Genomic DNA, 19,325 nt, shown 5'->3' on the forward strand with positions numbered 1-19,325 from the left:
TACAAGCAAGCAAACAACCAATCGTTGCGATATGAAAAATTCCAATTTCTACTCAAATCACCTGAGTCCTCTAATCGTGCATCACAGCAAACAATCTGAATTCATTCCCACCCGAAGGATCTAAAGTTTCTTTCAACAATTCGCAATGTAGGGTATGCTTACCAGGTTGTAAACCTGATGCAATCTCCTTGACCCTAAATCATCAATCAACGTCAGTATCAGCGAGAGCGTGCGTTGGGCATATATCCCAAAACTCACATTCCCATATTTCTCTTGTCCAATTTCCACCAACCATCCACCTGTGTACCTTGTATCCTATCGTCATCTACCCAACACCATACACTCCCCAAACCCAGTTTCGCACTTCTTTGATATCCTATTAGGATCGATCCTCCTGATCCTCTATTCTGCCTTTTGTTAGGTGAAGATATGAACCTTCTTGATTCTTTATCGGATTCTAATATTTCTCTTTCAACGGCAGTCGCTGAGGTCACATTTGCAATGACGTTGTCGAAAGTAAATGAGGATTTGCGCCGACGGGATCTCCTTTCTCTTGATTTCGCGTTCGACCCGGATACTTGTTCATGTTCATCTGCATGCAAGTTGAATGGTCCACCGGGTCTTGAGCTCAATGCGATAGGTTTGAATTTATCTCTGCTTCTTCCCTCTTCTTCTTCGTCCACACTGTCGCTTTCGTTTTCACTGGCATTCTCAGCTTCAACTTCAAATTCTTGATTCTCGTCATCAATCTCGATGAGCGATTGTTCGATCGGGTCAGATTCAGCCAACAACAACGATTCTCTCGATTCTTCAACTTCCTTCGATGGAGGTGATATTATGAAATCGAATATCGCTATGGCACCAGGTTCTCTCGATATCAGATATCGTTTTTCTGCCCAAGACCATTGTATCCTATTCACGAAAATCAAACACCAATCATTAGCCTCGATATATCAACTCGATGGACGACTCAAAAAGAAACGAATGAATACTCACCAACCGTGAGATCCATCAGCAAGCTGTAATCCCTGACCGTATCCTTCTGAAACATCATCCTCCGCACTGGATACTTTGCCGTGCAATCTTGGGGAGTTCTCCGATCGACATACGGGGACATGCATTGGATCACGTTGGAAAGGGTCGAATTGGCCAGTGAGCGACGTCTGAAAATGGATGCAAGAGGTATTAATCACAAAGTTAACAATCTCATTTTACCTGCTGATGTAGGTAGCTCCATTGACTCACCGAAGGAACATCCAGTATACGCAAAGGTGGTTTCTTGATATAGCTCGATGCGAACCGACTCAGAGCTTTTCTGAAGTAAGATGGCGGAGCTGAACGTTCTATCTGATCTTGGAGATATCTGATTACCAGTCCGGCTGCTAATGCGTGTCCTCTTGCTGAGATCTATGTGGGCAAAATACAACTCAGCAGGCCTTTCTTCTCCTATGAATCATATCATGGCTAGGGAGATCAGGCAACTCACATGCATGACGTCCACGGCTACACCACCATATTCTTTAGCCTTTGGATCCTTCAGCGTCACATCATCTCCCGTTCTGAACCATCTCGGCATCTGTTTATCTGGATCAGCCAGTAATCGAGGTAAGATTACATCTCGAATAGCTATAGACGGTACGTCGTAAAAATTCAAAACTCCTTGATGGAATGCCGAAGAGGAGAGAAGGGAGGGGAAAAGGGTTGTGAACGTTCTACAGTCAATGCATCAAGGATCAGTTAACATGCGACGTAATCACATTGTCTAGATGTATAGAAAAGCAAGGGGGAATAAACTCACTCAACATTGATGACAGCGGGTTTATTAGGTAATTCCAATAAACCTCTCAACAAATGTTCATAGAAACTTATGACTTCCATATCCAACAGATCATTTATACCTTGTTCTACCAATATCAGATCTGAGTCTTCCGGTATATGTTCCTCTGAATATGAGGTTCAACATAAGACCATCAGCTGACAACATCCCTTACCTAATGCTAAACTGATGGAAGACATCTTGCTCTGGTCAACTCACTAAAACACCAACCAAAATACCCAGCACCTACTCCACCTTGAGCACCGTTAACGAACCTATTCTTCGGATTAGGGAAAGTCGAATTTAACCAATCGAATATCATCACGTGTAAATTCTCTTTAGAGTATAATGTCGTAGCTCCCATTTGTGTTTGTTTTGGAGGGGCGGACGAAGGTACTTCTGTCAAGTCGATATTGGGATTATTTTTAGCTTGCTCTTCTCCTTGTCGTGGACGTTTATGAGACCCATGGCGTGGGTGGTCTGGTGGTGGTGTTAGACCTCTTCCTTTTGATACTGCACCAAACCATACCATCATTGGCTTGTTAGTACAAACCATCCAGACTGAAGAGATGATGAGTTTTGGTAATTGCGAACTCACCACTTCCTCCTATCACCGAGACAGTGAATGGTTGACCTGAACGAGCTTTATCTATGAATGCCTGTATCCTCGATCCAGTGCCTGTCAATTCAACATCAGCATACTCCCTGTGACACTTCCGTTTTTGCTATTTGGTTTGGTGTTCACTCACCTTCGTACTGCAATGCTCTGTTGAACTCCCATTCTCTATGACATGACAGCATCAGCTAATGATGCTCCAACGACGATACTCCATGACTGTGTGTCACACTCTGCTTCCACATCACATCATGATTTTTCAATTCATACTCACCTCATCTTATCAGCCTCATCCCAGTGACCCTCACTATCTTCCAATACCATCACCGCTTCTCCGCCCTTTCCTTTCCCTCTGACACTCTCAATGACACCCTTCAGTCTCTCCCTATTACCTGACCCATGATTTGTAAATGGTGCGAAGAGGAGTAAGAGCGATACGAAGAGCAAGGTGAATAAGATCCAGGGTCGGTTGACCCGATGGATCGTCATCATTTTGCCTGTTCACCACTAGTAGGATGTCCGAAGACAGATAGAGATTTTTGTTAGGGCTACGTCGAGATTATGATGTTGTATGCGAGTGAAGTACCTGGTGAAAGGAGTGATATCAAGCTAGGAGCAAGAGGTAGATAGATCCTTTTCATCTGGTGGGGTCGTACAGCAAATACTCCGAGAAGTATCACCGGGCTATCGAACCTGTTTTCTTCTCTAGCCAGTCGAGACGGATAATTGTCAGATAATAGATGGGAGCAATGGTATGTATGCTAAATCAATCCCGAAAGTGTATCTCGTATACATGACCCGGTGGAGTGGGATCTTGGATCTTTGGTTAGCATGCAGGCAATTAGAGTTTTTGTTTACACCTTGTTAAGGCTCGAAATTACCGGATATGGCAAAGAGTACGATGATCGACTTAACAAGCATAAAGAACAGAGTGAATAACCACTCATCTCACATGAACCAAAAAAATACATGACAATGGACATCCATCTACCTTTTCATATATACGAGTATCATGTCGATTTCAAACTAACCTCACTCAACACCTTGAAAGCCTCCTTATAAGCGTCTAACAAAGCCTTGATCCTTGTACGTTCCGATACAAGCGCTTCATCTTCAAATAGCAATTCAGCGAATAAATCAGGTTTGTATAACTGGGTGACTAATCGTTGTTGAATTGCGTCTCGAGAGAAGTTTACCTAGAAACAAATGTTCAGCTTCCCAATAATACAAGGAACAGAGCGTACTCACCAGTAGATGCATGATTGATTTCGGTACTATATCTTGTATAGTCTGCCGGGTGATACTGAAATAACTGGCGATCAAAGATCGGATCAAGGTAGTTTCCATCTCTTCCCGTGCTGTCAAGTGTAATGGATGATCCGGGGAGTTCTGAGGATAACATGACACGTGGTCAGCAAATCAAGCTATTCACTATTAGTGATACTCCGTGCAGAAACACGATGCGATAAAAGGAGAAGTCAAATCCCCACTCACAGCTTCCAGATGTTTACCCAAAGATTTCATATCATAAGTCGAACTAGTATCCATCCCAAAGCCAGACCTCAGATTACCAGGTCTTCTACCAGTACTCAAATCAGGAAGAAGATCTTTCGACTGTGACTGAGACTGTTTACTCGAGTTGTTGGAAATTCGAGATTGTTGATGATGATGTCTTTCGGTGGCAGGAGCGGATGAAGGTCGGGGTTCGTCTAAGCCATTTGGACCTCCCAGGAAGTAATTCAGGAAAGATTGTTTGGCACCTGCGCCATGGGGTGAGATCCCGCCACCAATGGTATTGGCCATATGAGGTTGAGGGATAGCATTAGGTGAGATGGTATTTGATCCAGAGGCCGTACGTTCATGTCGGCGAGTTTTCGATAATTCACTCGCAACATTTCCTTTGGTTGCGACTGATGGTCTTCGAATATCGGGTACTGACGTGGATGCCGAACGAGGATGAAGGTTATTCAGGGGAGCTCCATTAGGTGGGGCTGAGCCTGCTCCGTCAGAAGAGACTGACTCATCTTCGTCGTCTGGTGAGCTAGCCTGTGAGGGTATCTGCACGGTTGGATCAGCTCAGGCCAATGTCACGATCAACTTTGAGCTCACCCTTGCCATCTGCGAAGACTGTTGCTGACCTTCTCTCGCAATAGCCGCTGAGCCAGCGATGAAATCAGGGTGGTTGGTATTGATGTAAGCGGCCTGAATTGAGATCAAACTAGAGACATAGTCGGAAGTAGGACCTAGTCGTTCTCTCAACAACTCAGAGACGACTTCGATGAGTTGGGTGAGTAACCGAGGGAACCGTTGTAATTCCTGACGAGCCAAATTATCAGCTTATCGAATCTATCAAGGCAAAAGGTAGTGGTGAAAGCTCACGGGACTAGTACAATTGTGGCAGATCTTCATCAATTCCTCATAAACCAATTCTACACATCTCAGACTTGGTGGTTCTAACAATTTGATTTGGGGCTTGACCAACAAGTCGAAGGCTACCTCAGGAACGAACAAACTTGGTCTTGGTCCGGTAGAGTTCCTTATAGCAGTTCGAATGTCCGTTAATGACAAGTTCTGGGCTGGATCGATGGTAGTTAAAGCATGACCGAAGACTTCATTGAAGATGTAATAGATTCTTGCTCCACCTGATAATTCTTTGGTAGAAATCTCCAAAGAAGTACCGTCGATGGAGGAAACGAAATCTTTCGAGAATTCTGTCATCAATTTAAGGATCAAAGAGCCCTGATCGACGAAAGGCAAGACGTCAGTTGGATAGATAATATCTCAAATATCGGCAACTCACTCGGTGTTGTTCACCTAAGAATGTAGCATCTCCGAAAGCGTTTAATTCTTGTTGGGTTTGACCCATCAAAGTGTTCAGACGAGCTTTCATGTCGGGTAGTTTCTCTCTTATATGGGTCATCAATACCTATATATGAACAATCAGCCTAAGTGGCAATGTCAATTGTCGGCCTTAAGTACTTACGGCGTTAAGCGTCTTCGCTAGGTATTTCGTACCACACCTATGAGCGATGTTTCGATATACTGGATGAGTCTTGAAGAAATCCTCTTCTTTCTGTCTCGCATCATCCATAGGTAGATCTTGCATGATATCTTGTTGACTTCTATTGACCACTCCCACGAAACCAAGCTTGAGAGGGTAAGTCCTGCCCGTCAGAATATCCAAAGCGTTGGTTCCAGCATCCATCAAATCAAGTTTCGTCAGAACACCCAGAGTCCTTAGACCACGGGGGTCAACCGAACGAGCTAATTTGAGGGCATCAGAATTGGCTAAATCGACGTTGGCTGGTGAGACGGCAAGGATCACACTGTCGAAAGAATAAATATTTCAGCTTAGTGAGATTGCTGGCAAGCTCTGGACAAAGCCAACTTACGCATTGGGCTTGGAGATATAATCAAGCACAAGGTTCTTGATTTGCCTTTCAATATCCGTAGGTTGATCTCCCACCGGAACCTTCGTCAGACCTGGTAGATCGACGAGTGTAAGGTTGAGTACACCTGGACCGTAGATCTTCAAGTTGATTGGTAACTTGGACACTCCCTATTCCCCACCGACATCGATCAGCTTGCTTGTTCCATATAGAATTATGCAGTACAGAGACTCTGGATTGGTGTAACATACCTTATTTTGGCCTGCAACTCTATACGTTTCATTCTCAATTTCTTTCCTTATCTCCTCAAAGTCCGTGAATCGTCTATTAATATGTAAGAATTCCGCATAGGTGACATTGCCATATTCGTTCATCTGTCTTCCACCGGGTCTCATTATTCCCGCTCCGGCAGTAGGGGTATGTTCGAGATTAGGCAAATAACCATTATTTCCATCGTCCGTCGAACCGATTCTAGGTGATCTTCTAATGGATGAGGAAGAATTGTTGTTGTGTGCAGAGGGAGAAAGACCAGATGTCGAGGAGGAAGAAGAGTCGGGGGTGTGGATCAACTGAAGTACCAAAGGTCGTCTGGTCACTATCCCTTGTCCTCTTGGTAGGAAATCTCTACCGACTATGGTCTCAAGAACGGACGATTTACCAGATGACTGGGATCCCACGACTACTATTTGAGGTAGGTCGACGGCATCCCCGCCGATGGCGTTGAAGGTGTCCTGGAGTTTGTTGACGAGAGCGATGAGATCACCGTCCATTGACATTATTGAGGGCTGTATTCTCTGTGTTGTTTTAAGAGGGATCAGAAAGAGCGAGATGGAAGTATGTGTTTGTAGTAGTGGCGGAAGAGTTGGTTGATTTCAGCCAGTATAGTCAAACAATTTGGATTGAGCAGCGAAAAAGAAGAGGATAAACCGTCAGAAATAAGGGGAAAGATGAAAAAGTCTAGGTCGCTTCTAGCAACTGGCGACTGAGATTAACGGGGAAGAAAGAGGCGAGATAGTCGATGTTGTGAAGAGGTAGCTGGTGAGAGCTGTAGAGACCGGTATGAGGTGACTGGGTGATATCTACAGGCTACACTATTAAGCAGAGCAGGAGTATAGATATATCTGGCGGCTGTGAGATGTGAGATACTCGTAGGGGCAGGTCACCTCCAAGAGTATGCGGTATGCAGTGTGCCGAATCTTTTACATGTGTGCTATGGTTAGTTGACCACTTATGCGACCCGTCCTCGAAACGTCACCGTGGCTGTTTTCAGGGTAGAAAGGAGATAGGCATGCGAGTAGTGGGATCAGCTGATTGTCATTGTCATGAGCCTGTTTTGTCAAGACCGACCAGCGCAAGCCTATCCACACGCGTTACACGCGTTGTCATGTCTGAGCCATCCATCTACGAGTAATCTTGAGAAGGTGAATTCCAGTAATGTTCTGGGTTTCCACTCTGAAAAATCAACCATCACTCATCACTTTACGACGACCATTATCTGGAAGATCCTTCAAGATGTCTGAGGACTTGGCAGAATGGTTGAGCGACTCCAACGAGGCTCTGAGTCTTCAGCTAGGTGAGTGGGATACGACAACTGACACATCATTGTACTTCCCTTCCCTCCTCTTTCCCTCAATGTGGTATCCGAATGGAGATGCTTGATCGACCAGCTGACATTAACGTTGAACCTGTGGTATAGTTCGGGATCCAGAGGATGAAGATGTACTTTACGCTCAAGAAAAACGAGCCATCGAGCCATTCCATCCTACATTCACATATCCTATATTCGGAGAACGTGAAAAGATATTCGGGTATAAAGGGTTAGACATACAGGTGAATAATACCATATCCACAACTAACAACGCTTTACATATCGAATTGAAGCTGATATAAGTTCTTTTTCTTTCGCTGGATCTAGCTGCAATTCGCTTCTGGGTCATTACGCCAATTTTTATCTATAACATACGATTCCAAACTCAACTCCCCAGCAACACCTTCAGATGAGATTGAGGGGACTTTATACAAATTCATTCCTCCTGATTATACAAAATCGGAAATGGATTTTAGCAAACTGGTGGAGAAAGATTCATCGGAGTTCAAACCTCTAGGTGAAAAGATTGGATCATACGTCAGACCAGCTGCTCCATCCAGCAAATCCAAGGGAAAAGGAAAAGGAAAGGTCAGTAACGGTGAGGAGTTGAAAGAGGATGATGAGAATGCTGTGGTGTTTGAGATGTACAAGGTGAGCTAGCTTCATATTATTATTGCCAGAGGCGATTGCGGATCCGGATTGCTGATTTCGAATCAATTGACAATTGGTTTAGGCAACATGGAATACCCCTGGGTTCAGAGAGTATCACAGGAGGATGCAATTGTTCATATTACTTTTTATCGAAGGAGGAAGTTACGTTCATGTGAGTTTCTCCTTTCTCCGCGAGCTCTGACTGAAACATCAACTTCGATGAGTGAACTCTGTTTGAGCTGATTTCGAACAACATAATGATGATGAATAGGAAGATGAAGATTCATGGGAGTTTATAACATTATACGAGAAACGCAAACGACCCGCAGCGGACTCCGACATATGGACATATCATTTCGTAGGATACGTATCGGTTTATCCATTCTGGTGTTATCCAGATCAAGTTAGATTGAGATTAAGTCAATTTGTCATTTTACCTCCCTATCAGAATCAAGGACATGGATGTGAGTTAAGCTTCAGTCTAATGTGTAGTACCTGTTCAATCAACATTCTGTTGTATGTACTTGAGCTGATATCATGTCTAGCCAAATTATATTCCACCCTTTTCTCTCAGATGTTATCCCGTCCAGAAGTAGCCGAACTCACCGTTGAAGATCCCGCCGAAGGATTCGAAGACTTACGTGATCGAAACGATCTCATATTTTTGGTTTCTAATGGTATACTGGACGACCCAAAATTCTCAATTGGGATAGGACCCAGTGATGAACTGAGTCGATCAGAGAGGGTTAAGTGGGAAAGTGAGATTAGGAAGAAATATAAAATTGCGCAAAGGCAATTCGATCGATTGTTGGAGATGTTATTATTGAAACAGCTGGATCTGAAAGATGAAAAAGAGTTGAAGAAATACAGGTTACATGTGAAAGCTAGATTGTATAGATTTAATTATGTAAGTTACGTCCGTTCCATCTATGGAAAAACCGAACTCGGAGGAGAAGCTGATTTGGGGTGATACTCGTTTCATAGGAAATGTTATCGCAAATGACACTTGAAGAAAGGAAAGAGGCTTTAGCGAAAACTTATGAGAGTGTAGTAGAGGATTATGAGAGGATATTGGAGATGACTTTTCATTGAGTGAGATGAGACAGAGCGTAGCCTGTATATGGGCGATCGAGTAAATGTACAAGATACAAGTTGATCAAACGTTGTTACTTGTTAATATAGGCAAGCACATTCATAGAATGCAGTAAAAGATGTCATATGTTCATGATGAGAAGGATGCGAATGTATACATCTCAACACAAATAGGGAAAGACTATCCAGATGAGTATGAACAGATGTTGTATGATCCGATGTGAAAAATGGAGAACACTTTTATCATTATATATACTATGCAAATGACGATATGAGGGCTGAAAAGCTTCTCAAATGGGTTATTACTACTTTTGTGATTGATTGTGAGCCTCTCGATGTGGGTTTGATACTTTTCTACCTAATCGTCCTGTCCTTCTCGGTAACAGACCTTTCTTCCCTTTCCTTTTCTTCACCTCAATCACGATGCGACACATCCGCCGATTGCACTATATACCAACTAACCATACCATCTTACCCAATTTGCCTATCCTCCTGATTGACGTCCGTCCGAAAGGGGACTTAACCTTCAACTTTCCAAAGATGTCTCGACTTCTTTGGTTTCCTGCTAATATGAATTTCCATCCCTTGATCCGAACCTTTGAAAGCCAATACTACACTTTCTTCCATGCCACCCGGTCCACTGGGCAAGTATTTCTTTCTTGATGAGATGATTTTTTTGGTATATGAAAATCTCTCCTGCATCGATCCGAATGGGAATTGTTTATTTTCCAAAATTAGTTTGAAGAGTTCGTACGGTAGTTGAGAGAAGATGGATGTTATTTCAGGTTGGGTGGTCATCGAACTAGGAGGGTAGGAGGAAGGGAGTTGATGGAGGAGGTAATTTACACTGACATAGTAAGAATCATTCATTTGTCAGTTCTATTTCCCTTCCACTATACTTTTCCTTTGGGATCCTACCAATCCCCTCACATGATCGAATGACCCCTAAAAGAAGGAGTAAAACTCACATATCATCCTTCAACCTGTTTGTCCATTCACCACACCTACTCTCACCTTCTAACCAATTATCATCAGAGCTGATATTCCCTGATCCTGATGAAGAACCGATACTCCCAAACATTGTTGAATTACCATTCGAACTCGGACCCGAGCCTGTGCCATTAGGACCGGACTTTGCATACCCATTTGCCGAAGATGAAGAGCGTATATCACCTGATTGTGATACCCACTGGATGAGATCGATGATATTTTGTGGACTGATAGAAGATTTGATGAGTTCGTAAGAGTGATGAACGAGTTCGGGCACACCGCCGAAAAGATGTGAGGTGGCTAAGATGGATCGGGCGTTGGTAGGGTTGATGAGGTTGTGTGAAGGATCTACGAGGTATTGAGGAAGAGCGTTAGCAAAGTATCATAGGAACAGGTATGCAGTAAGGAAAAGTCTCAACGAGAGAGTCTGTATGTGTAAAGGAAGGAAGGAACAAGTACAGAAACTGAACTCACTATAAAGATGTTGTAATGCGATATGGACCGATTCCTGATTGATATTCTCGTCTGCGAAATTAAGATGTATAGTCGATCCTGGAGCTACGTTTCTCATCAAATGTGCCAAGTAGGGACTTCTAGCAAGGACGACTAAAAAAATTATTCAGTGTCTGTCAGTATATCGATCACCATATGAGCTTATAGCAGTAGGAAGGAAGGAAAGGAGGGAAAGGAAGTTGAACAAAACTCACTTCGATGAGCTTTCAGACCACTTTGAAAGAAAGTTAAATGTACATCTGCCCAGTCTTGATGCAAATATCCAACGTTGAATATCCAGTTGGTCAAGTTCATCGAATGATTATACGTTACTGGATCGATCCTAACGTTCGTTCGTATCTGATCAGCTCTGGTTCGAGTTGTTGTACGAAGGAAAGGAAGAGATGATGATAAAGATGACGATATTCACCCTATACTACCAGCCGCCTTTGAACTTTCACCTGAACTCTCGGCATTACCGTGTCCATTCCCGTTGATAATGTCCGACATGTTCATAACAGCAACAGTTGAGTAGGTGATACTTGAAGAAGTAGTTGAACGAAGACCTTGAGTCTGGTTTGAATCTATGAGATGTCAAGGGTCGGAGGGGTTTACTTGACAAATTCCTTATAGCCTGTTCGAGCTTCAGGCTGTCTACCAGACGGATGGCAGAGTTGACCAATCTATCTGTATCTGGGATATAAGAGAAGGAAGGGAAAGAGAAAGAAGAAGGAACAGAATGATAGTTTAAACCAGTACCATCTGAAGTTGGGAAAAAATCGACCTCCACTTTCCCCAATTTCAATCCTCAATCCTCCCTCTCCATATATGGCTGTAAACACTGTCGGTTCCTTCTTCATCCAGCATCCAGCATTGTATCTCATCTCTGAGTACGACACCTAATCTGGAACGGAGTAGATTGCAAGACATTCTAGTCCGGACAAGATGCATCGACACGGCAGAAGACAATTCCGATCCCACCACGGTCACAACCAACAACAATCCGCCCAAGCACCTATACAGGTACTTTCACCCACAGGCGATGATGAACCCTTGACGATAACGATGTTGGGAGCAGGCCAGGAGGTCGGTAGGTCATGTTGTGTGATAGAACATCGAGGGAAGAAGGTGGTTTGCGATGCGGGTTTACATCCTGCTCATCCGGGATTAGGGAGTTTGCCATTTATAGATGAGGTGGATTGGTCGACGGTGGATGCTATTTTGGTGACTCAGTGAGTGATGGCATTTCTCATGATAAGCAATGTAGGAAGAAAAACGATCGACTGTCAGGGCGAGGAAAGCAACGATGAAAGACAGACGATATCTTTACATTTGTGTAACGATGTAACCCGAATGCTAATCATTTCGATTGTACAGCTTCCATGTCGACCATGCGGCTGCTCTCCCATATATAATGGAAAAGGTGAGATAAACGGTCTCAGACGGAAGCAAAGCATCATGGAATACAGCTGATCTGGTCCGTGGGCATATAGACAAATTTCAAGGATGGTAATGGGAAAGTATACATGACTCATGCTACGAAAGCTATCTACGGCTTGACAATGATGGATACCGTGAGGATCAAGTGAGTACTATCATCACTCTTCTATCATCGCAAAGTATAACCAGCCATACTGATGATCATCACCTACTCTTTCCAGCGATCAAAACCCCGACGTATCAGGAAAACTATATGACGAGGCCGACGTACAATCCTCCTGGCAATCAACAATCGCAGTTGACTACCATCAAGATATAGTCATCTCCGGTGGATTGAGGTTCACACCGTATCACGCAGGTCACGTGTTGGGTGCATCAATGTTCATGATAGAAATTGCCGGATTGAAGATATTGTATACCGGAGATTATTCGAGAGAGGAGGATAGACATTTGGTGGTAGCTGAAATACCACCAATCAAACCGGATGTTATGATTTGCGAGAGTACCTTCGGAGTACATACTCTACCGGATAGGAAGGAGAAGGAAACCCAATTCACGAGTGAGTAAATCGCATCTCTCTGCCACACATCAATGCCCACTCCTTCAACAAGGAACGATGTTCATTGACAACTGGATCACATAGCCCTTGTATCCAATATCGTAAGACGTGGAGGTAGATGTCTAATGCCAATCCCCTCGTTCGGTAACGGACAGGAACTAGCCCTGTTATTAGATGAATACTGGTCTGAACATCCCGAACTGCAAAACGTCCCTGTGTACTTCGCTTCGGGTTTATTCCAGAGGGGAATGAGAGTGTACAAAACCTATGTTCACACGATGAACTCAAACATCAGATCGAGATTCGCTCGGAGGGATAACCCATTCGATTTCAAGTTTGTCAAATGGCTGAAAGATCCCAAGAAGTTGAATGAACATAAAGGTCCTTGTGTCGTCATGGCCTCTGCTCAATTCATGTCCTTCGGTTTGTCGAGGGAATTATTGGAAGATTGGGCGAATGATTCGAAGAATGGAGTGATAGTTACTGGTTATTCCATTGAAGGTACAATGGCAAGGGTGAGTATCTCGCCGCATATCAATGCGCGCTGCTTCCATGCTGACACTGTGATGTTGGTAGACGTTATTATCCGAACCAGATCATATCGAATCATTGAAAGGAGGTACGATTCCTAGACGATTGACAGTCAAAGAAATCTCATTCGGTGCCCATGTCGATTACGCACAAAACTCAAAGTTCATCCAGGAGATCGGTGCTCAGCATATCGTACTGGTTCATGGAGAAGCATCACAGATGGGTAGACTGAGAGCGGCCTTGAGGGACACGTACGCGACAAGGGGTCAGGAGATCAATATCCATACGCCCAGAAATTGCGAACCGTTGGTTCTGACGTTCAGGCAGGAGCGAGTTGTCAAGGTACGCGTATTTTTCATGTTCGATGTGCTATCCTTCTGAGGAGGCAGCATATCTCAGTGTTTTCAGTGGCTCATGTAGCTTCCGCTTGCTCCAGGCTATTGGATCGTTGGCCGCCAATCGACCGGTTCATGGTACGCCCTTGAAAGGTCTGCTAGTATCGAAAGACTTCTCTTATACCCTACTAGATCCTAAAGACCTGAAAGACTTCACTGGTTTGTCGACCAGTACTCTGGTGCAGAAACAATCTATACCGATAGGTGTAGACTGGAGTGTAATCAGATGGCATCTTGAAGGGATGTATGGTGAAGTTGAGGAAGGCATGGACGAGGAGGGACGACCTAGCTTCACTGTGCGTGATTTCCTTATACGACCGAATTTTTGTCCCAATGCTGATGGCACATGCGTTTCTCAGATCATGAATGCTATCAAGGTAGTGCAGATAACGGAGATCGTCGTTGAAATACAGTGGTCGTCTAATTCAAGTAACGATATGATCGCCGATTCTGCTTTAGCGGTATTATTGGGTATAGATGGAAGTCCAGCTACAGTGAAATGTGAGTTTTCTACCCGTTCTACCCGTTTAATGTATTACGTGTGAAGGCTAACGGATCTTTTGTGGTTGCGTAGTGACGTCAACACCGCATCTGCATTCTCATCACGACCATTCGCACGAAACAGGCGAATCGATGATCAATGGACATTCTCATAGTGACGCTAGTGGAAACGAGGAGTTCGATAGGATACGGATGTTCCTCGAAGCTCATTTTGGAGAGGTTTCTGGACCGAAAGTGACAGTTGCAGAAGGTGAAGAGGATGAGCTATTAGTGATGACGGTCAAGATTGATGAGGTCATGGCTAAGGTTGACCTGATTTCAATGGTGAGTATCGTTCATAGCTGATGTCTGATGCCATCGTAGTCAACTGACTTACATGTGTGATTGTGGTACATAGCGTGTCGAATCGGATTCGCCTGATCTGAAGAGAAGGGTGGAAACTGTACTTGAAATGGCTCTGACAATTTTGAAACCATTATCAAGGTCGTTTATCGGATCGGGTGTGGACCTGAATCTGGAGAATATCGCGGTCACCGCATAGATATCCAGGGCTTGCCAAGTCGTGGAGGGCAAGGAGAAAAGTGGTCGGAAGGCATTGCCTGGTCACAAATCCTTTATCACCGAGAGGTAAACTGTTGTATTACTATCATGATGTTTCACATTTGGATACCCTGCATGTTATCCTGTCGAGTATGAATCTGATACTGCTGTCAGTTGATTTGACATGACCCTCACTCGCAAATGTGCTACATGGCTCAAGCGCTACTTAACTCATCGTGCGGTCTTGTGGTGGAATATCTGCATTGAAGCACGAGGAAAAGTGAGTGATCCTCTCTACGATTTCTCTCTCGTTGCTGACCACAATTTTGGGTAGTTCACCTTGCTGTCGCTCTTTACGATCCTCTTCCGTTTACAGACCCGAAAGGAGCTGATCAATGTTGGCATCCTTTCATATCCAAGGGATACAAATTCAAAGGGTGTTTGCGATCGTCCGACTCACTCATATCTCTGCTATCAAACTCTGACCTGTCATACTTATCATCCTGTGACGGGACTGGCGAAGATTCACTTCCACTGATCACGTATTGACTTTGCAACTTTGGGCACCGTTTTCAAAGAAAAAACAGAAAACTACTTAAAAGGTCAAAACATCTCATCCTCCAACTCTTTGATCAGACCGAAGCCACATCGCCCCAATCCACTGAAATCTTGGCCTGATCGACGAATTCTAAAACCCGCATATTCCGAAGTCGCCAGTCCTGAAGTCGCCAGTTCTGACTGTGGCTAGAGATGCGATGCCAAGGGATCTAGGAGAACGAGCTCAAGATTTCAGAGAGCAATGGGTGAGTCATTCGTCCTCTTACGCGAAGTACCTTCTGAACACATCTGCTGACATAGAATGACTGTGACCATCATAGCTCGCACCATCGGGAGGATGGTTATCAGAACTGGTAGTGACTTTATCTGATCTCACGGGGATATGGGACATAATCATTTTATCGGGTGTATTCGTGGGAAGTTGGATTATACTGAGGACAAGTCCTATGGAGATATCATTGATTTTGGGATTCGGATTTGACCTAGCCATTCCTCTACAGTACCAAAGTGAGTTTCCGCAAATATCCCTCCTCTCCCACACGCCGCTTCTGTCTTGTGAGATGATCGCTGAGTCAATATCCATGAATGTAGACGACGAAGAATTATCTTATCGACATGAGGTTCACCTACAGAATTATTGGCGGACATTCATCATTGGATGTATAGTCGAAGGTGTATCTTTCTTCCTTCTTCATCCTGACTTGTTCACCTTGATTGTCTGTATTAAGACTACGTTCATGTTGGTCATGTGGCTGAGTAAGGATCAAGAAGGCTTGCAGGTGAGAGAGAAACGCGATCTGAGAAGGTACATAACAAATCCTACATAGTGTATGAGCTGACAGAGAGGATACCTTTCCCATCCACAGATAAAACCTCGTAGCTCAAAGTCAGGGAGGAATGAACCTCCAAACTCTCGTTCTCACTCTCATCGATCGTCCCCTCCCGATTCTTCCAGCGAGTCCGAGTCGGATTCTTCCCGGCCCTCCCGTCGATCTTCTCCTTCAAAAGCGCCCTCAAACATCCCACCATGCAAGCATATTCAGAACTCATACAAGTATCTCAAACGAGCAGGGTACGAAGATCCCGCTATAGCCGGCATGAACCTGACTATGAATCAGGCTGATAAAAATAAAGCTAAGAAGATGTTCGCCGGCTGGACAAAAGAGAGAGATCCGAAGAATATCGCAAGGAGGAATAAAGAGTATGCTGAAAGGGCGAGAAAAGCAGGTTGGAAGCCCTCTTCTTCCTTGTCTTCAGACTCCGACTCCAACAGGCAATCCGGCTCGAGCAATAGTCAAATGCCTCAATCAAAGCATGTTCCAGACGCTTACAAGTACCTGAAACGGGCTGGGTATGACGACCCTGCGATAGCGGGGATGATCTTATCTCTAAACCAGATAGGCGATAAAGAAAAGGCCGAGAAGCAATTCAAATCTTGGGCAAAGGAGAAAGATCCCAAACAAATTGAAAGGCGGAATGTACAATATGCAGAAAGGGCGAAAAAAGCTGGCTGGAACGGATCTTCTTCTCAGCCACAATCCCAGTTACGAGCGGGAGATAGTGGTAGTAGGATAGTTGATGATGGACCATCCAACATGCCTATATCATACCATATACCCACGTCTAAAACGTATCAAGCATTGAAGAAAGCAGGATACGAGGAACCTGCTATTGCAGGTATGATCATAGGTATGAATGGGAGTGATGAGAACCAGGCTTTGCAGAATTACAAGATATGGACAGAAGAGAAAGACCCGAATCAGATCAAACGGAGGAATCAACAACATGGTGAAAGGGGTAAACAAGCTGGGTTTCCCGATAAGAACAAAATGAATGCTGCGTCTGGTGGACCACCTTCCGAGAGGATCAAAACTAAATTAGGTATACCAGTGGGATCAGTAAAGAAAGTCGAAAATATACTGAATTCAAAAGATTTCAAGAAAAAAATTAAATCCGAAGAGAAAAAGAAAATATTGGATATCCTCAAAAACCCTAAATCGGAGAGAGAGATTATGCAAGTGGTAAATAAATTGATGTTATTGGGGATAAATATCAAACAACCGGAATTTCAAGATGGATGGGGTTCGTCGGATGGCAAAGGTGGATATAGAGATATATTGATCAGGGATAATGATAGGAATATGTTGATTAAATCGATGAAGAAAAAAGGTCAATTCTCAAAAGAGGAAATGATGAAATGGGATAAATTCCTTAGACAACCGTTTTCAAGGAGAGAATTGGAAGAAACGGTTATACCGTTTGCAAAGAGGATAGATGCCTACATAGGTGAAGGATATCATGGAACGGGACCACATCGATTCAGAGATAAATGGTTGCAAAGTATAAAACCACGTATCAAGGAGAGGAATACTATATCAACAGCAGTACTGGATCAAGCTATATTATATGTCATTAACAGGAAAGATCCATCAGAGACTCAAAGTATAGTAGATAGATGGATCAAACAGGGTATGACGAAGGAGGAGATTCAACATTTTAGTAAGCAGGTAGATTGGGCGTGAGACTCGATCGGGTCATAGTGCATCAACAAAGTTTGCATATTTGTATGGTATATTATAACTCAAGGTTGCTCAGAGGATGAGTCTTTTATCTTCATGCATATATATGTCTTGGTCAGCTTTCGTACCAGTGCGTACTTTTAATGTGTCTTTTCGATTTTGATGATTTTGAATTATGCACATGCTCTTCCACATATTTCATATATCCCTTCGTTCTTGATCCTTTTCGTTAGTGGGATTAGTCCCAGACCAATTTACCGTTCTCATTTAAAGTTGCTTTCGAATTGGAGTTGCCAGTCTTGCCCAAAGCTTTACCCCTATTCGGGTTCGATTGCTTGGAAGCGTAAAGCTCATTGATTCTTTCTCTACGAACACACAAAGGGAGTCAGCGATGTCTTTCTCCGTGACCGTACTGTTGAGCACCGACGAGGTCATTCGGACACGTCACTCACTTCTCCAAATCTTTCTTGTGCAGAGCCAATCTTCGCTGTCTCTCAGCTTCTTCAGCTTCCCTCGCCAGCTTCTTACCCTCAGCTTTCTTCGCGTTCTTCTTCTGTTGTCGTGATGCTGCACCGGGAGGTAGAGGAAGCGAAGTAGATGTGGAATGTGATGCAAAGGGGTCAGAAGAGATATTGAGCGATGTCGATTCTGTATCACGAAGACCATAACTGTTAGTCCGATACTCGGAGCTATCTAAAACATCACTCACTCTTCTTCTTGCTGGTGACTACATCCCAGCCATCATTCTCTTGAACTTTCTTTGGGGCATCTTCATTATCTGACAAATCAACATAATCACCCTCGAACTTGGCAATCTTCCCGTTCTCATTCCCATTCTCGACTCCTGAGCTCACACCTTTCTCGTCATCTTCTTCCGACTCTTCATCGTCCTGCGTCGACGCTGGCTGAGTGAACGCAGCGAAGGAATTTGAAGTGCTTTTGTCCTTGGAGGAAGAGGTCACTTTCATCACTCTCGCAATTGCACCTGGTCTGTCTTCAGGTGCGAGCATACTGCATCACATCGAATCAACCGCAATCAGCCACTCTTCTAGCCGCAGATATACAGTGATGTTCTCCCATGATTCACTCACTCATCAACCTTAGTCTTAGGTTCTTTAGGTAACAACCTCTCAGCTAACAATCTCTTTTTCGGCTTTTTACCCATCTTTTCGCCAGATGATATCGTAGCTTGTGGTCCTTTCTCTTCAGACAGTCCCATAGAAGCTTTATTCGCCTCTTCCTTCAATCCACCTCCTCCTTTAGTATTCCTAATCGCTTTCTCATGCTGTCCAGAAGCGATCGAAGCACCTTTTGGTTTTTCTGGTCTCTGTCCCAAGGCGATTGCATCCGCTTCTTTATGTCCCTTTGATGGTCCACCGACATTCACCGCTCTGTTGGCTTTCTTCTTGGCTCGTTTCTTGGATGATTTACTGGCTGAACCATCTTGCGAATGATGGGTTGATGTAGGACCTGAAGAAGGGAGGTATTGATAGCCGAACGCGAGGACTATGAGAAGCGCTGCGCCGATGAGCGTCTCGTTGGATATGTACGGCATGGTTGTGGAGGTAGTGGGGTAGTGATGGGGCTGGAATGTGATGTGTTCGATTGGTTTATATGCTGAATTGTCGTGACCAGATCCGGCTGTCGA

The 19,325-nt window shown here is 44.1% G+C and overlaps 7 protein-coding genes across 7 annotated transcripts; 3 read left to right on the top strand and 4 right to left on the bottom strand.

The window, feature by feature from the left end:
• Positions 1 to 70: 70 nt before the first annotated feature.
• On the bottom strand, positions 71 to 2,924 carry I203_101197 (uncharacterized protein; the record flags this gene model as incomplete). Its single annotated transcript, XM_065516837.1, has 10 exons — positions 71 to 194; positions 259 to 912; positions 997 to 1,163; positions 1,246 to 1,407; positions 1,487 to 1,712; positions 1,799 to 1,943; positions 2,036 to 2,329; positions 2,415 to 2,495; positions 2,566 to 2,600; positions 2,707 to 2,924. 10 exons carry the CDS (start codon positions 2,922 to 2,924, stop codon positions 71 to 73), a joined length of 2,106 nt encoding a protein of 701 aa, XP_065373655.1.
• A 518-nt stretch (positions 2,925 to 3,442) lies between these two features.
• Positions 3,443 to 6,597, bottom strand: I203_101198 (uncharacterized protein; the record flags this gene model as incomplete). Its single annotated transcript, XM_019146151.1, has 9 exons — positions 3,443 to 3,628; positions 3,681 to 3,821; positions 3,927 to 4,490; positions 4,542 to 4,748; positions 4,812 to 5,171; positions 5,233 to 5,358; positions 5,416 to 5,758; positions 5,825 to 5,991; positions 6,073 to 6,597. 9 exons carry the CDS (start codon positions 6,595 to 6,597, stop codon positions 3,443 to 3,445), a joined length of 2,619 nt encoding a protein of 872 aa, XP_019004710.1.
• Positions 6,598 to 7,333: 736 nt separating this feature from the next.
• I203_101199 (histone acetyltransferase type B catalytic subunit) lies at positions 7,334 to 9,152 on the top strand (the record flags this gene model as incomplete). Its single annotated transcript, XM_019146152.1, has 7 exons — positions 7,334 to 7,394; positions 7,518 to 7,651; positions 7,737 to 8,060; positions 8,143 to 8,232; positions 8,332 to 8,524; positions 8,606 to 8,967; positions 9,045 to 9,152. The coding sequence occupies 7 exons, from the start codon at positions 7,334 to 7,336 to the stop codon at positions 9,150 to 9,152; spliced, it is 1,272 nt and encodes a 423-aa protein (XP_019004711.1).
• Positions 9,153 to 9,671: 519 nt separating this feature from the next.
• Positions 9,672 to 11,144, bottom strand: I203_101200 (uncharacterized protein; the record flags this gene model as incomplete). The annotated part of the gene is made up of 5 exons (XM_065516838.1): positions 9,672 to 9,999; positions 10,121 to 10,490; positions 10,617 to 10,748; positions 10,850 to 10,977; positions 11,065 to 11,144. 5 exons carry the CDS (start codon positions 11,142 to 11,144, stop codon positions 9,672 to 9,674), a joined length of 1,038 nt encoding a protein of 345 aa, XP_065373656.1.
• A 435-nt stretch (positions 11,145 to 11,579) lies between these two features.
• I203_101201 (endoribonuclease YSH1) lies at positions 11,580 to 14,601 on the top strand (the record flags this gene model as incomplete). The annotated part of the gene is made up of 10 exons (XM_019146154.1): positions 11,580 to 11,866; positions 12,012 to 12,057; positions 12,128 to 12,219; positions 12,296 to 12,633; positions 12,718 to 13,148; positions 13,210 to 13,506; positions 13,601 to 13,855; positions 13,919 to 14,060; positions 14,134 to 14,384; positions 14,458 to 14,601. 10 exons carry the CDS (start codon positions 11,580 to 11,582, stop codon positions 14,599 to 14,601), a joined length of 2,283 nt encoding a protein of 760 aa, XP_019004713.1.
• Positions 14,602 to 15,355: 754 nt separating this feature from the next.
• I203_101202 (uncharacterized protein) lies at positions 15,356 to 17,680 on the top strand (the record flags this gene model as incomplete). Its single annotated transcript, XM_019146155.1, has 4 exons — positions 15,356 to 15,403; positions 15,479 to 15,665; positions 15,750 to 15,937; positions 16,025 to 17,680. The coding sequence occupies 4 exons, from the start codon at positions 15,356 to 15,358 to the stop codon at positions 17,678 to 17,680; spliced, it is 2,079 nt and encodes a 692-aa protein (XP_019004714.1).
• A 235-nt stretch (positions 17,681 to 17,915) lies between these two features.
• I203_101203 (uncharacterized protein) lies at positions 17,916 to 19,232 on the bottom strand (the record flags this gene model as incomplete). The annotated part of the gene is made up of 4 exons (XM_019146156.1): positions 17,916 to 18,042; positions 18,130 to 18,325; positions 18,387 to 18,688; positions 18,769 to 19,232. 4 exons carry the CDS (start codon positions 19,230 to 19,232, stop codon positions 17,916 to 17,918), a joined length of 1,089 nt encoding a protein of 362 aa, XP_019004715.1.
• Between the last annotated feature and the right edge of the window lie 93 nt (positions 19,233 to 19,325).

This window comes from Kwoniella mangroviensis (assembly GCF_000507465.2).
Source record: "Kwoniella mangroviensis CBS 8507 chromosome 1 map unlocalized Ctg01, whole genome shotgun sequence".
Lineage (NCBI taxonomy): Eukaryota > Fungi > Basidiomycota > Tremellomycetes > Tremellales > Cryptococcaceae > Kwoniella > Kwoniella mangrovensis.